This window comes from Manis javanica, chromosome 3, assembly GCF_040802235.1.
Source record: "Manis javanica isolate MJ-LG chromosome 3, MJ_LKY, whole genome shotgun sequence".
In the NCBI taxonomy this organism is placed as follows: Eukaryota; Metazoa; Chordata; class Mammalia; order Pholidota; family Manidae; genus Manis; species Manis javanica.
In genome coordinates, this window is record NC_133158.1 from 127,231,841 (window position 1) to 127,248,207 (window position 16,367).

General features: G+C 38.7%; 1 protein-coding gene across 3 annotated transcripts in view; it reads right to left on the reverse strand.

Annotated features, from left to right (window-relative positions):
* Positions 1–7,863: 7,863 nt before the first annotated feature.
* Positions 7,864–16,367, reverse strand: part of KCNMB2 (potassium calcium-activated channel subfamily M regulatory beta subunit 2) — a 246,947-nt gene continuing 238,443 nt past the window's right edge. For all 3 annotated transcript variants that reach the window (XM_037003354.2, XM_037003349.2, XM_037003343.2), the window contains one exon: positions 7,864–9,610. In XM_037003354.2, the coding sequence (XP_036859249.1) occupies positions 9,326–9,610 (285 nt within the window). In that variant the 3' untranslated portion in view covers positions 7,864–9,325. The remainder of the gene's footprint in view (positions 9,611–16,367) is intronic.

Sequence of the window (16,367 nt, forward strand, 5' to 3'; positions counted from 1 at the left end):
TATAGTAGCTACTCATTTCATGGTCACTCATTATTTTTTCTTGTCCACTTTCTTTTCTTACTTGGCACAAAAGGAAAACAAGTCAGCTTAATTTAGTTGAAAGACAACTTAGTTTAGTTCAATTCTACTTCCTAAATGCTTACTTTGTGCAAGGCATAGAATTTGACAAGACTTTACTTTAAGGCATTGCTTCATAAAAAAGATATGTAGGAATATAATTAAATATAATCAAAAGTAAGATAGCAAATGCCATGATGGGAATATGCTTTTGGAGTTAGGAGATTATTTTACTGCCACTATGGAAAACAATATGGATGTTCCTCAAAAAATTAAAAAATAGAAAACATATATTATCTAGCAATCCCACTTCTGGATATATATCCAAAGAAATGAAATCACGATCTCCAAGAGATATCTGTACTAACCTGTTTATTGCAGTGTTATTCACAATAGCCAAGATATTGGCTCCAGGAAACAACCTAAGTGTCCCTGTACAAATGAATGGATAAAGAAGATGTGATATATATGTATATGCAATGGAATATTACTCAGCCAGGAGAAAAGGGAAATCCTGCCATTTTGACAACATGGATGGACCTTGAAGGCATCATGCTAAATGAGATAAAAGACAGAGAAAGATAAACTCCATATGACATCACTTGTATGTGGAATAAAAGAACCAAACTCTTAGAAACAGAGAGTGGAATGGTGTTTTCCAGGGCTTGGGAGGTGGAAGAAATGGGGAAATGTTGGTAAAAGGGTACAAATTTCCAGTTATAAGATGAGTAAGGTCTGGGATCTAATGTGCAGCATGTTGACTATAGTTAATAATACTGCATTACATACCTGACACCTGTTTAGAGAGTAGATGTTAAATATTCTTACCCCACACATACAATGGTAATTATGTAAGGGATGAATGTGTTAACTAACCCTATTATAGTAATTATTTTGCAAAACATGTGTATTAAATCATCATATTGTATATCTTAAATGTATACAATGTTATATGTCAATTATTTCTCAATAAATCTGGAAAAAACTGTATTAATAACCCAGAAACTTTGCCTCTCAGGTGGGTATCTCTTAGGTGAGATGACTCTGAGGCAAGAGTTCACTTTTTTTTTAGTTTCCCTGTGGTGTCAGCCTCCACAGAAGCAGCTGGCTTGGTGGGGCTGAAGAAATGGTTCCACATGGCTGGAACAGGACTGAGGGCAGTGGCATGTGGGAGAAGGGAGGTGAGGCTGAAAACACGACCCGTGATGAATTCACGAAGTCATTGTAGGTCAAGTTAAGGCACTTGAGCTCCATCACAAAGGCAGTGGGGAGTCACTGCACAGTTCTGCTCAGGAGATGAGATGGTCAGATATTCCTTTGCAAAATTTCCTTTTAGTGTAAAGAAAAGAATGAATGGGGATGAGGGCTAGTGGAAGATTGGTCTGAGGTTACAGACACTAGGAGGGTGACGGTGTGGACAGAAAGGAGCTGACCTGATTCTTAGGGCACAAGATTATGGCAACATCTTGAGGGTGTGGTCGCATGCATGTGAGGAGAGTGAGAGGTGTAGGGAGAATGGCAGAGAGGATGGAGCTGTGTGTTTGGTGGGTTTAGAGAGAAGACCATTGCAACTGGACATATTGAGTTGTAAGTGGGTGAACGCTACCTAGGTAGAAATATCCAGAAGCAGATAAAGATGGAGCTCTGAGACCTAGGAAAGAGCCCACAGCTAGACAAACACATTTTGGAATAGTGATTGATATTTGAAGATCTTAAGGCCCTAAGCAGGGACAGAATTCCTTGAAAAAAGGGAAAAATGGCTGTGGAAAGTAGATGAAATATTTTCATGCACATTACCTCATTTGGTCTTCATTATAAACATCTGATAGGAAAGATACGCATGCCATCATCAGTAAGGGAGAAATGGGGGCACAGGGAGAGGCTGGGTGGCTTCTCCCTTAGCTGCCGCTGGGAAGAGCTGAGGCTCCATGTTCAGTGCTCCTCCTGTCACACCACACTGTCCCTCCCAAAATGTGTTTGCATATCTATATTGAGTGACATAGGGCCTCTCTAGAAAAGATTTTTTTTTGAAGGAGGTATCACATCTTCCTCATGTTATGTATGTCTCTATTACTTTGCAGAAATCTGGCACATGTCTAATCATGATGTATAATATTCTTTTCTGAAATTTCTACATGTTTGCTGATAGTTGGACTGACATTTAACATAGTGACTGGACACAGGCATAAGCCACCCCAAATCCCATTTTTAAAGCAGTTATTGCTTTGCAGGTGAATTCATGGAGGCTCAGCTTAGGCTCAGTCATTTTTCTGGGCCCATTCATTTCTGTATAACTTGCCCCATGGATGTCTCCCTTTTCATTATGCTTGCCTACATGCGAAGCATCCAATCTAACTCTATAGAATTAAGTTCTAGGTTGTAATAATTCACTATGTTCAGTGGACATCCTAAATGCCTACAGCAAATCTTCTGGAGGTTTTCCTCTTCCGCCTTTTGTGCTCTGGGGAAGGCACTCCCCAAACAGTACTGTCAGTCACGTCAGGACACAGCCACCTATTTTCTAGCCAATATTTGAACAAACCCACATCCCTTCTCTTATTTGTCAGGGAGATGACACAGAGATTTGGAAAATGTCCCAGAATTGTGACATATTTTATTACAGGATTTGTGGCATACTGTCTCTATTTGGGGAAAAAAAACCCTGACAATGTCACATATGTATAAGTGAGTCAAGCCCTTGTAACAGCCCTGAGGCCACCACCAGAACTTGGTTGGACAGACGGAAGGGCAGCTCGCACACGCAGAGAGCTGGAGGGAGCTTGTCATGTTTTGCTGTGATGGACAATTTGCTTTCCCACTTCTGTAAGCATATGGTAAGTGATAGTGGGAAAAAATGATCCCAGATTATGGCAGGACACCCTCTGTGTTGTGTTTCTTCAGTTTTGTGCTATTTTAATTAACTCCCAGTCAATTATACTGATTCTGAGTATGATGATTTTATTTTAGGCAGAAAAACATCACCATGCTGATCCTTTTCTTTGATCACCAGAATTTGCTTATTTCATTTTAATTGTGATAGAAGTCAGGTTATAACTTAATTGTGAGAAGGGAGAGTTTGTGGGATTCTGTCCTTTATCTTCTTTCCCCTCTTTAAAGTGGCTAGAACAGAGCCACTACTGATAATGACTCAGTTGGGAAGCAGGCGTGCCCTCCTGATGACAAACTCAGACAAGCTGTTTCTGCCAGAAGTGTGCGTGCATGCGTGTGTGCATGCGTGTGTGTGGACTCCTGAAGTGCTGTGGAACAGACTTCTGAACAATCGATTTGTTTTTCTGAATGCAGATAGTATTCCACCCACAACCATCCTTTCCTTTTTGGGAGAATAAGAATATTTCTAGTGTGATGATATTTAGCCATATATTATGTCATTTTCTTTTTAATCTTTCCAGTTTGCTGGAAATTGGAGAAAGTAGGAATAGACAGTTTATTTTCTAAGTTTTAGCTCATGTTTATGTTCTTAGACTCAAGTCAAAATAAGTGTCATAACCCCTGGTGTAAAAATGTCGTACTTCAATAAGGTGTGTGGTTAATTGCAGACAGTTTCTTGACTCTTTTCTAGGGAGAAACAGGAACTCAGTTCCAGTCTCTGGAACTCTTGAATGGAGCCTTGGTATCTCTGGTTCAAGTGTGTGCCTCCACACTCTACCCTCCTCTGTGTCTCTCCCTGCATCCCTCATTTCTTTTATGGGTGGCTCTCTGGAGCCCTGAAGCTCAGGTACTTGTTCACTCAGCCTCCTATGCCTTTCTTTTTAAAAGGGTTTCTGGGATTTCATGCACTGGCTAGTTGAGATTTGATACAGGGACTGAATCCTTTCTCTCACCACTTGGGGGAATGGACAGGAAACCCCTTCAGAGGTTTCCCCTCCAAAGACACTGGGGAACATGGGATATGATATCTCAAATCAATCCATTGTCTCCCCATACACATTCAGATCTCCCCAGCCCTGACCTTCATTATGAGATCTCATTTGGCAGTGCTAAGGCTGGGACCAGTCTAGTAGGATAGATAAAGTTCATCTTAGGAAACTTCAATCACCCATGCTATATCCATCATCTTACCTTTGCCTACAAACTCTGTGCTTCGTCCAAAAAAATAATATCCTCTGTCTTTTATCATTAATCATCATAAGACAACTGCTGCCATTTTGCGCGTGTTCATTATATGCTCAATATTTTGCTAAGCATTTTATATGATCACATTTAATCTTATGATTTGGTTATTACTATTTCCATTTTCCAGATAAAGAAACTGAAGCATAAGTATGTTTATTTCCCCAAATCTTACAGTTAGTGAGTGGGAGAACCAGGATTCAAGTGCAGGTCTGAATAATTCCAAAGTCTGTATCCTAATCACTTATTTACACTACCTTCCCCTTCTTGGGCAGTATTTCATTCTATAAGCTTAAGTTTCCAACTGTCTCCCATCAGAACTTACCTGTTATGCACCCCTGTAGGCTTGATCTTGGGTTTCTGTGGTGATGGATAGTCCTGGGGTACATTAGTGTGTGGAGGAATTATTGGCTGAGAAAGAGCATTGTCTAGGGCCATTTACAATTTTACTGCCAGGTCACAAGAATCTACAGTAAAAAGAACAGATCTCTAATGGTGGCTTTTCAGGTATTTTGTTGTGTGGGATGATCTTCAGGTCACAAGACAGAGAAATCTACTTAATTTGCCTACTTTTTATTAATAATTCAATTATTCATATATCCATTTAAATAACATTTATTGAACCCCTCCTGTAGTCCAGGAATTGTATTGGATTAGATGAGAGAATATAACAACAAAATGAAACAGTGATGAATAAAAATAAATTCATATCTTCAAGAATCTTGTAGGATTATCAGAGAAATAAACCAAGACTATAGTATGGGGTGATAAGATGGATACTGTAATAGACAATAATAGATAGATAGTGGTAGTGCTAGTAGAGGGGTGCAATGGGGTATTACTGAAGCATAGAAGATAGGCACCTTGCTTGAGCCTGGGAAGCTCAGGAAAAACCTCCTGGTACAGATGAAGTTCAAGCAGAATCTTAAGGGATGAGTGCGATTAGCCAGCCCCATAGAAGGGAGATTGAAGAAGGGAGTCTCAGGCAGAGGAGGCGGTAAATGCAAAAGCCCAGAGGTGTGAAAGAAGTTGGAACATTGAGAATGGCCATTGATTAGATGGCTGAAGCATAACTGGTGTGGGGATGACAGTGGGACAGGGACGTGAAGGGCCATTCCTTCCAGGATTGAAGTCACCTACAGCAGCAAATATTACTACTTCTTGGGGTGTACGTCTTCCTAAACAAAGGCAGAACTCAGGCTGGGCTATAGTTGATTACTGAATGAAAACCTCCTCCTCTTATCAGGTTTTGCTGCCTGCAGATGCCAGGGTTGGGCTGGGTTTGACTTACTGCTTTATACAAAATAGAAGTGGAAATGGGGGGAATGACCATGTGAAGGCAGCTTGTAGTTTTCCCAGTGGCTGCTCTTCAGGAATCACAGACCACATTGTTGTCAGAAGTAAAATAAGCTGCTGGCTTTACTCAGACTTCCAAAGGACTCCTTTGTGCCAGTTCTCCGTGGGGCTGTGCTGAGCTGAGTGTAGTGGTAAATGCTGGCCATTTCTCAGGCTACTCAGCTACTAAAATGCTTCATTTGTAAAGATGGAGACAGTTGCTGATCTCCACTGTTGGATGATTTGGAAATGTGGCTCCTCAAATACACCAACTGCAATCTTCTGAGCAGCCTTGGACGTTTGCCAAACTAACTTGAGGGTTGTTAGTATTCAAAGGGTTATTTATTCAGCCAGATAGTGTAACATATTTAAAGGAACTGAGAGCTGGAAAACCCTTGTTGGTGCAGCACAAAACCAGTTGGCTGTCAGTAGCCTTGACTGGCTCAGCTAGACCTGGCTCCTGGGGTTTCTGCTGAGATGCCCAAACTATTTAGAGCCCATCTTTTTTGAGGAGAGCTGAAATTTCCCAGCTGATTATAACTTTCTAGAGATGGACCCAAGTGTAGCATGGACACCAAATTCTGTATCTGTCACAGCTTTGGAAAGGAAGGGATATATTTAACATGAAGTATGAGTCCCCAGTCTGAACTCTGCTTTCTTCTCAGTATTGCTAGAGGTTAGCTACAGCAGCTGAGACGTGTGTTTGGTTAGAGTCGAATTTCCCACATGGTACATACATTGGAATGGTTACTGCAGAACTGTGAGATTGTCCTTAATGAATTGTTGTATAAGGGGAAAGGGGAAAATAGGAGAAGTTGAGGAAAGAGGTAACAATGTCTAATATTTAGTCCTTTTTCCCACCAGGAAAATGAGAATTACCTTACTTTTTTGAACTTTGTTCATTTCAGCATTTTGGTGGATGAAGAGAGGAAATTTAATTATGCCTGTGAATAACAAATCATTCCTTTAAAACTACTGTTTTAACTCATTTGAGTCAGTTGCTCATATTGTTTGTGTATTTACCATTTTCTGGATTTTAATATAATTGTGTCTCAGGGAATCTGAAATCAATACAGTTTTAGATGGGATGTGCCAACTGGAAAATGAAAGTGATTTAGGAGCACAGATATTCTGTGGGGAAAATCATCCTTGTTGTATAATATGGAGATTCAAAGCTCTGGTTCTAGCAGGTGTAAATAAAGATTTGGGCCCTAAATAAGAAGCAAATAGCTTATGAGGAAGATGATCAGGGAGTCGGCTTTTTAATCCATGGACTAATACATGTAGATTGTATTTGAGAATCAAACTTGTGTTCTGAAGGCTGGAGAAAGGTATTCATCCTTCCTTCTTAAGATGAAATGTTAGTGTTAAAAGAGACCTTAGCAATTAATTGGCCTCATATTCTAATTTTACAGTCAAACAAGTCAAAAGACTAACTGAGGTGTCCAAAGTTACCTAGTCACCATTTCTTGAATGAAATCTTTTGACTCCAGTCCAATGCTCTTTCCTTTTCACTCCTATGATCCCTTTCAAACCTCAGCATCCCTTAAGGTTATCTGAAAGACTCCAAAGCCGTGGAAATGGCGACCCTAATGGGAAAGCTATAGGCTCAGTATTTTCTCAGCTCTCCAACATCTTGTATCTGTATAACTTTGGAGAAGTTACTTAACATCTCTGAGCCTCCATATTCTCACCTGTTGGATGGGATAATAATAGTGCTCCCTTTAATAGAGTTATTATAAAGATTAAATCAGTTAACATGTTCAAGCATTTAAAAACATTATTAGTCCTAGTTCTTTTTCCTTAATAATGAGCATTTAATTGGATATACATTTAAATTACTTGAAGAGGCTCTTGCTTTATTGGAATTCAAGAGGCACTAGTTAACTTATTAGTGTCATTATTTTGAACTTTCTACATTCTTATCTGAAACATCAGTTAGGAATTTCTAATTAAAAATCAGAGGAAAATACAGAATAACTCATCTAATAATTTCACTTGCATATGTTTCACTCTTGGATTATTTGAAGGAAAGCCAATGGAACATTAAAAATTACAAATTTTCAGCTCTGTAGTCACAAAGATTTCTCAACTGTCTTCAGAATTGTGTACTTAAGGTAGAGTAGGAATCATATTTTCTGTCATAGTTCCCAGATATTCATAATATTGTGTATATGTGTTTGAGGGTTAAAAAAGGAACTTTCTCTATAATCTTTTTGAATACCTTTAACATCATAGATCTTTGTACTATCCTGCGCTTGTTATCTTGAAATGCAAGAGATATTCAAATCTTGCTGATGTAATGGATTCTTAAAAAAAATTTTAATTACACATTTGAAGTCCTGATTACACCCTAGGGATTTATTGGCTTATGAAAAGTTGAGCTATGAATTACAATATTGCAGAATACTTTTCACTTTATCAGGTTAGGTTCACCACTCATTCCACAAACACAATTTGTAAAATTTTGCAATACCTAGAAAACTTTGATACTACGTTACAAAAAGGTACTTAAATATAGATGAGAAAGATAGATGTTTATCTTCTCCTTGTGATATTGGTGTTAAATAAAAGATGAAATGTTTTTGTTTAAAACCAACCTCTCCCCACCCCCCTCCCCACTCACAACACAATAAGTAAATGGCAATATGAACAAAAGCTTCCTTTAAATCTCTTATTCAGTTCAAATGTGTGTTAAGAAAAAAAGTCTATTCAGTGTACAAAATCTAGCAACAAAAAAGGGAATTGTAAATAGAAAAATAAAACATGTAGAGGAGACAATATTCTGTGCACATAGTTTTAAAATCCCATTAGGGAACACTTGTCAGAAAAAGAGACTACACATTCATTAACTTAAACATAAATTCACAAAGAACAATATTCCAATATGTTAACTTGCCACAATAGATTTATCCACTGAAATCAGTCCACCAGTCTTGACCAGCGAGTAGGACCTTAATTTTACCATTTAACAATTTAGTTGAAATGGAATAAAGATTTTCACACACATATCTTAGTAACATAGACTTTCCTGGAATGTAATGGAGCATCTATCAACATTCAGTGAGTTCTCAGATAATGAAACTCCTTATAAATGTTGTCTCCTTACACAGTAGCAGGGTCTTATATGAAAAAGGTTCTATTCATTTTCTATTTAAACCACAGGAAGATATTATAGAATTGGTTAATGAAAACAGCATATTTTTTGGAAATCAGTTAAAAAATCTGAGGTTATGAATAGAAAGTAATGAAAGAAAAATAGCTGGCTGGGTTTCTCCCTTCTTTACAGTGATATGGTAGGAATACAAGGAAAATGCTTAACCTCCTTTAGTTAGGAAATCTGGTCCCTTCACTTGCTACAGGGCTCAGTATTGAGTAAGAAAAGAAAAAATATTTTTGGCTGCAGCGTTAGTAAACAATGAATGATGAAAAATATTGCAGAAATGTCTTCAAGAGATCTGACAATTCAGAACACAGACCTTATCACACTGATACCGTCCACAAAACTTGGCAAATGAATAACTGAGCCTCATTTTGGCAGAGTGAGAGAAGGAAGTACTAGTTCCAGCATCAAAACAAGATTATGAAAATAACCAATCAACACAAAACAGTCAGTTCTTCTCCTGAATAATAAAGACATCATGTTTGCATATAGAACAGCTTTTGCATTATTGCTCTACATAATAAGAATATATTAAGGAACTCATAACAGACTGCACATTACAAACTTAAGGTTCTTTGGTGAAGAATGAAAGAAAACAGTATTTGCGCTTTAAAGAAAATAATCTCATCCATTTTGCATTTATCTATTGATCCGTTGGATCCTCTCACAGAGCAGGGAGAGGTACTGTGTGAGTTTCACCATGGCAACGATCGCCACACCCCCAGCCATCATACACGTTGGCCAGAAGAGCGAATGGAACAGCACGTTGGAGCTGTAGAGTTTGGTTAGGATGACGCTCTTCTGGTTTCCTTCTGGGTCAGAATAGCAGGAGAAGTGTTGGTACTTCCTGAAGTTTTCCATGACAACATTCACTAGGGACGTGGATTCTTCAAAATTTTTTCCACACTTAGGAATATAGGAGCACTGTGGGAAATGAAATAAACTGTCACTGGAAGATATTCTCTCTCCCCCAGTCCCTCTCCGTGTATCTGGGATTAGGAGTGGGTGGGAGATTGAGGCCAATTTAATGATCTATGAAATAACAATGAGGGTTATTCTTTTCATATTCAAACTAGAGCCCCCGGAGACCCTCAGACCTCACACACTGATTAAAACAGTGTTTTATGTAGCTTGATAGCTCCACCATATGTAGTTTAATTACTGATTACAGTTGGAAGACTTTAATGGATTCTTTTCACCATAGCTAATAAGCATGGTGCGTTTTAGTTATTCCCTGTTGAACACACTTTTCCATGAAATCAGTGTGTCGACCTTTCTGACTTTCATTCATCCACAGCTGTCCACATACAATGAAAAACTATCTGTTTTGTCAAGGAAAGAAAATCTTTTTGGCTTGGCTTAATTTATTCTGCCAAGTCACTTTGCTCACCTTGCAACTGCAGTCAAGAAAGCAGCTATACCTCTGGTGAGCTGCGTGAAGGGATCTTGGGAAGTGTAGGGATATTGAATAGTTAGAACTGTGATGAATAGTTCATGCCCAGTTACACAACAAAGGAAATTTTTCCATAAACCAAGGAAAAATAAAACAGAACCAAATAAGTTTACTCTTCAATGAGGGCTTCTCCGAGACCTTAACAATATCTTTCCTTTGATCTTTTCACCTCTTCTCTTCCTTGCTGTGTCTGTCCCTCCCCCCCATCCCCACCCCCGTCTCTCTTTTCTTTCTATATGCTTTGGTCCTACGGTTTCTTTATATCCCTCTTTTCTACCCTGCCCTGCCTGTCCTTTATCCTGCTTTGTGTTTTTCTTTCCTTCCCTCTTCCTGTCCTCTCTCTTTCTTTCTCTTGTCTGGATACAAATGGAATGAAAGAACTGTGTAGTTTTTCTTTTGATTGATTATTGGATATACTTTTGAATACATTTTTCCTAATTTAAAAAGCAGTCTCTGAGGAGATGAAATCTGTATGTCTCTCTTTTCTTGATCCATAAATGGGCAGTGACAAAATTGATATAACAATGGATCTAGATTTTTAAAAAGTTAGGAAAAAAAGTAATTTAAGTAATTTTTCTGGGAGAGAAGTGGATTCTTACCTCTTTCCCCTCTTTATATAAATGCCTCCTAATAGGGGAGAAAAAGTCCCTGCTCCTTGTTATACACATTATCAAATGATTAATTTAACTCATTTATCTGAATTAAATTGTTTTGTGACAAGACCACTGCTAATCAACAGTGTGAATTAGAAAACTATGCCTCCTCTTTAAAACATTTATTTTCTGTTGAAAAATTGGCATAATACACTGATCTTATAGGACCCCCCCCACATATTTTACTGCTATTACCAATTTATAGATTATGATTGTAAATATTGATCTATGACTTTTACAATGTGTCTGGTACCCCTATGGTTGTGCAGTACACAGCTCACAAGTGTATGTAGAGACACAGATGAAGTGGGCTGCTGGTGAACTTTGAGATACATTGATGGGAAGTTTGGGGTAGGATCCTGGAATTCTAGAACAATTTAGCCCTGTACATTTCACAGGAAGAAAACAAGGAATGAGTTTTGCTAATGGAGTATGTTTGGATTATTTTTTTCCCTTAGGTTTATTAGTGGACACCCAGGCACTTTGCTTTGTTAGCTGTGCTGCAATCATTGGACTTTTTGACTATAAAGAGCAGGAAAATTCTTTGATTAGTTAAGAATGGAGGATGAGCATGCTGGCATTTGTCATGAGCCAGGCTTAAAGTAATGTTCTCATATGGAATGGATGACACATTGAATAAGAGCTGGATGACACATTCACATTTAATTAGCTAAGAATAAATGTTAGTACAATCATAAATATAAGTACATCAGAGAGCTGGTACCAGCACAACATTAAGGATCTGAAGGTATCTTCAAGAAAGCAGAATTTCTAAATGGTTATAACTTACTATAAAAATTGGCCTGTGACTACCATGAGACAGATTTTCTACTAGTTGGATTCCTTTCAGATCAGCAGGATTTAAGGCAGTATGGGGATACCTTTATTTTTGTCCTCTTTAAAGCTGCCCAGATCATGTCTCTACAATTTTAAAAGATGTTTTTGAAGCAAAGCATGAAAAAAATCACAGGCAAGCCATTTGTGGTTGAATTCAAAAAGAGCCAAATTAAAGTATGAATGCATCAGGCATCTGTATGTTTTTGCATCAGGATAATTTATAGCAGGCAGTTACAGTGGCAAACAGTACTAAGTTATTGAAATGGTCTCCATAAAAATGGCATTCCATTAAAAATGGAGTTTTCCCCTTTCTTATGCTCTTATGAATTGATTTGGCTTTTAATTATTTTTGAAGAAATGGTTGTTAGCGAAATGACAATAATTCTGTCACTAGGTAAGAGTCTTCTAAATAAAATGAGATATAAATCACTTTTGAGACTGTCCAGCAAGGCTGTAGTACAGGAACTGCTTATTAAGGTTTCAAGCCATTCAGGGTCTCAGATGTGCACGTTTAGACTGGCCAAATCGGGCAGGGATGGCCGGGCTTGGGTCCTCAAGGCAGTGGCACATAGAGGCGCAGCCCCACGCTGCTAGTGCGGAGCGATTCCTCTGCCCTTGTGTCTCTAGCTCTTCCTGACCTTGCCACCAGCCCCTTTTAGCACATAAACTGGCTCCCACTAGACTGTGACTGACCCCTGAAAACTCTGCCATATGGCAATCATTCATTCACGTTTATTGCTGATGAGTTCTTCTTTTGTGGTAATGAACATGTGAGGTAGTATAAAAAGCCCCTGACTTGTGTTCAGGAGATCAGGTTACTGTGTTACTGTGTTTCTATAAATAAGTCACTTGCCTCCTCAGGTCAACTTCTTTATCTGTGTAATGGGGTCAACAGAGCCTTCCTGGCAGGGTTTGTGTGGGGATTAAATGACAAATATGAGTAAAGCCTCAGTAAGTTTTCATTAACATTTTCCTACTAGAATATCACATTTGTCCACATGATCTTCTACAGTCTTTAATCAAGTGCCACATTCTAAGCTATGAAATATCCAAGGAGGGCAAACTTACCAGTTCTGTGGTTATACTGGGCAGTACTGTTCCATGGCTCTTATCTCGTGTTTCCTTGTTTTTTTGTGTCCTGGCAGACATTAGGCTGAATGCTACGTAGAATTCTGTGTCTATTTCTATGGCTCAAACTATAGCCATATGTATTCCCAGGGCCAGGATAAATTTAGAGTGAAGGTTTTGGTGATCTTATGATTTCATCACATGCTTAGAGGATAATTTTATGTGATTGGTTTAGAATACATAGAATGTATTTCAACAAATGGAAACTTTACTAAGTGATCTACACTTATTTGGAAAAATGTACAGATTGAAAAGATAAAAATCCCAGGATTTTTAGATCATTTTTTGTAAGTGGAAACTGTAGGATAGGAAAGATATAAATTTTAGACTCTGCATGATATATAATGCAAAAGAACATATGAGTAATAATTTTATATATACTTGTCTAGTCAAAATATGTAATTTTTTTTTTACCATGACAATAGGTCATTTTTTCTTTTGTGCTTTAACACATGGATATATAAACCCAGTAAACCTCTGACGCAGTCAATCATTCAGTGGAAGATTTAGACTCACATCTCTCTCCTTAATACTGTTTTGCTAATAAACCTTACTGTTTTCCCAAATCCCTTAAATTCTCCTTAGTATTGAAAACCCCAGAGATAGCCCCACAGGGATGACCTTTCCCCCTCTGGCTGAAGAAACCTGGGTCCTGACATCTTTTCCTCTTTGTTCTTTCCCTTACATGGCAATGAAGATCCAGTATTTGCCTTTTCTCTCCAATTTGGAAAGTGCCTGAATGTTTTCTTTGTTTAGCCTCACTTTCAGAATCTTTTATATCAATAGAGTTAGTTTTATTCTCATGACGGATGGACATTTGGAGAAACTGCCTGCTGGACTCTGCTTGCACATGCTTCACTAGGCATGTGTGAAGTGAAAAGTGACAGGCTTCACCCTAAAAAAAAAAGATGTGAGGAGGAGTGGGGGCCATAGAGGGGTGTGTTTGGCCGAGGGACTGCCCAGCCTCGGTGTTAGGAAGGGGTCTGTCAGTTCTCAGGGCCACCTCATGGGGAGGGTTTGTTCTTCATTTGTTCTTTTATAAAAAAGACAAGAGTCTTAGTTCAGAGAAGGGTTAAAAGTACAAAAATTCCAGGCAATATTTACTGAGTGTCTCTAATGTGCCACATAGTATACTAGAAATAGGTGTCAAAAACATAAATGATAAGAGATAGATCACTAGAGAGAAATTATAAAACAAGGGTGGAGTGATGAAGTGGGGCTCTCAGCAAAGACTATAGCCTTCACAGATGTGGGCCACAAGTTGGCTCTCAGAACACTTTAGTAGCCCAGACATCCTGGCCCACAATGACCAGGAGATGAAAAGAAAAGCATTGTTCATGTGAAACATAAATATTCTTCATTCTAGAGGCAGACAGAGCTTTTTCTTAGCGTCCTCAAACAATGACTATTGTGCACATGTTTATTAAGTATGTGTGATGTGCCAGGCTTTGTGTTCTGTTCTAGAAAAGAAGACCCAGTCCCTATGGTCAAAGAATGTAGAGATCAGCAATTGACATAGTTGAGTTTCTCTGGCCCACAAGCATAGTTTGAACTTCTGAGTTCTTTGGACAGAGGTGAGAGAGTAAATTGGGATGTTGTCTTCTTTTTCTTTTGAGACCTCTTGCTCTTTACCATCACTTAAAAAAAAGTAAATCCCACAAAATTTAGTTTAGACTTTAGTTCACACTTCTAATGTTTGATTTTGGCAGGCGGGGCTGTTGGAAACATTTGGTAGAGAAAGGAAAACAGTATTCACACCCTGCTATTCACTATGGTTTCTTTCATTATCAAGACACAGGTCCCTCTAGAGGGAGGTTTCCCTTTTCTGAGTTTCCCAGAGCTTTCACATTTATTGTGGCACTTCTGCTTGATTTGGAGTAGAGAAGAAACTTAAGAGACTTAGGAAATCCACTAATGAAATAGAAGCCATCTGGATCTTTGGGATTAGTCAAAGAGAATAGCTTAAACCATGGAGCCCCAGGTCCATGATGTACCCAGTGAGATATCTAATCTCTCCTTGCCCTTTGCCTTGCTCCTCTTTCTTAGCAATTGGAAAGAAGTAGATTCCTGCCCCATGCTTTCTTCTTGATGCTTCATGCAAGCTTATTTTGGGCACATTCTTCCTTTCATTTCTGCACAAAGGTGCTCTGAGCTGTCCCAGAATTCAGTTTCTGTGAGCAGTGACTAAATAAACTTTGTCAATCACAAAAGCATTTATGATTCTCTGGTCCATACGCAGTTTCAGCAAATGTCTAACAAATATCCTATATTTTAAGGAGCTAATAATGAAGATGTCATATGTCAAATTTCTGGGCATGATTTTTTCTACCTTTTCAGGGTGCCCTTCTCCTGGTTGAATATCCACTCTGTGTAAACTGGTGCTGAATATAGGACCCTGAGCTTCTCTATGGATCAAAGATAATTCTTTTTTTTTCTTAATAGTTATGTGACTTCAAAAATTTTTTTATTAAGGTATCATTGATATACAATCTTATGAAGGTTTCAAACAAGCAACATTGTGGTTACTAGATTCCCTCTATTATCAAGTCCCCACCCCCCACCCCATTACAGTCACTGTCCATCAGTGTAGTAAGATGCTATAGTCACTACTTGTCTTCTCTGTGCTGTACTGCCTTCCCCGCCTACATTACATGTGCTAATCCTAATATCCCTTAACCCCCTTCTTCCTCCCTTCTTGCCTGCCCTCCCTGCCCCCTTTCCCTTTGGTAATTGCTAGTCCATTCTTGGGTTCTGGGATGAAAGATAATTCTGTTCTTTGCTCCTGGCTTTTTCCTGGTCCTAAGCACCTCTTGGGATATGAAGGAATGACATAGCCTCTCTTTCACCTATTCACCTGATGACTATTCGCCATCAGAGGATAAATCACAGAATTCAGATTTTTCAGAACTCATATCTTCACTCTCTTGAGAGGATGCTATAATGTTTTTCTCTTTAAGAAATAGCATTATAAGGTAAAGAGACAGATTTTAATTCAGACCTAATTATTTAGTGAATGTGTTGCTTTGGGAAAATTATTTCATTTTGTGGGTTTACCTTCGTTACTGCAAAGTGGCACCTAATACATGGGGTTGCTGCTGTACTGAAAAGAGTCCTTGTGAAATATTTAGTACATGCCATGCCTGGTACACTGTAAGCTCTTGATAAAATCTGACTATTGTTGTTTAAGGAGTAGGGTTTTAGTCAGGATTAAATGAGGTGATTTTTGTAAAGTTCTAGCATAGTGCTAGGCACATAGTACACAGTAGACTATTTATAAATGTTGGGTTATTTCCCCCATTTTGATTTTCCACCTTATTTTATTCCCTTTTCTCCTTACCCTTCCAATGCCATGCAGAAGAATTCAGTGCTGACAAACCTTGCTTAGAATTCCAGGATCTCATAGCATCCAAGCTCAAAGCAAGATAACACCTAGAGTAGTGGTTCTGCCACCGTTTGGAGACATTTTTAGTTGTTGCACCTTGAGGCGGGAGGATGCTAGATACCTACTGGGTAGAAATCAGGGATGCTGCTGGACATGCTACAATGGGCAGGACAGGTCCCCATCCCACCCTCACATAATGACCAAGAACTGTCCCACTCAAAATGTCAG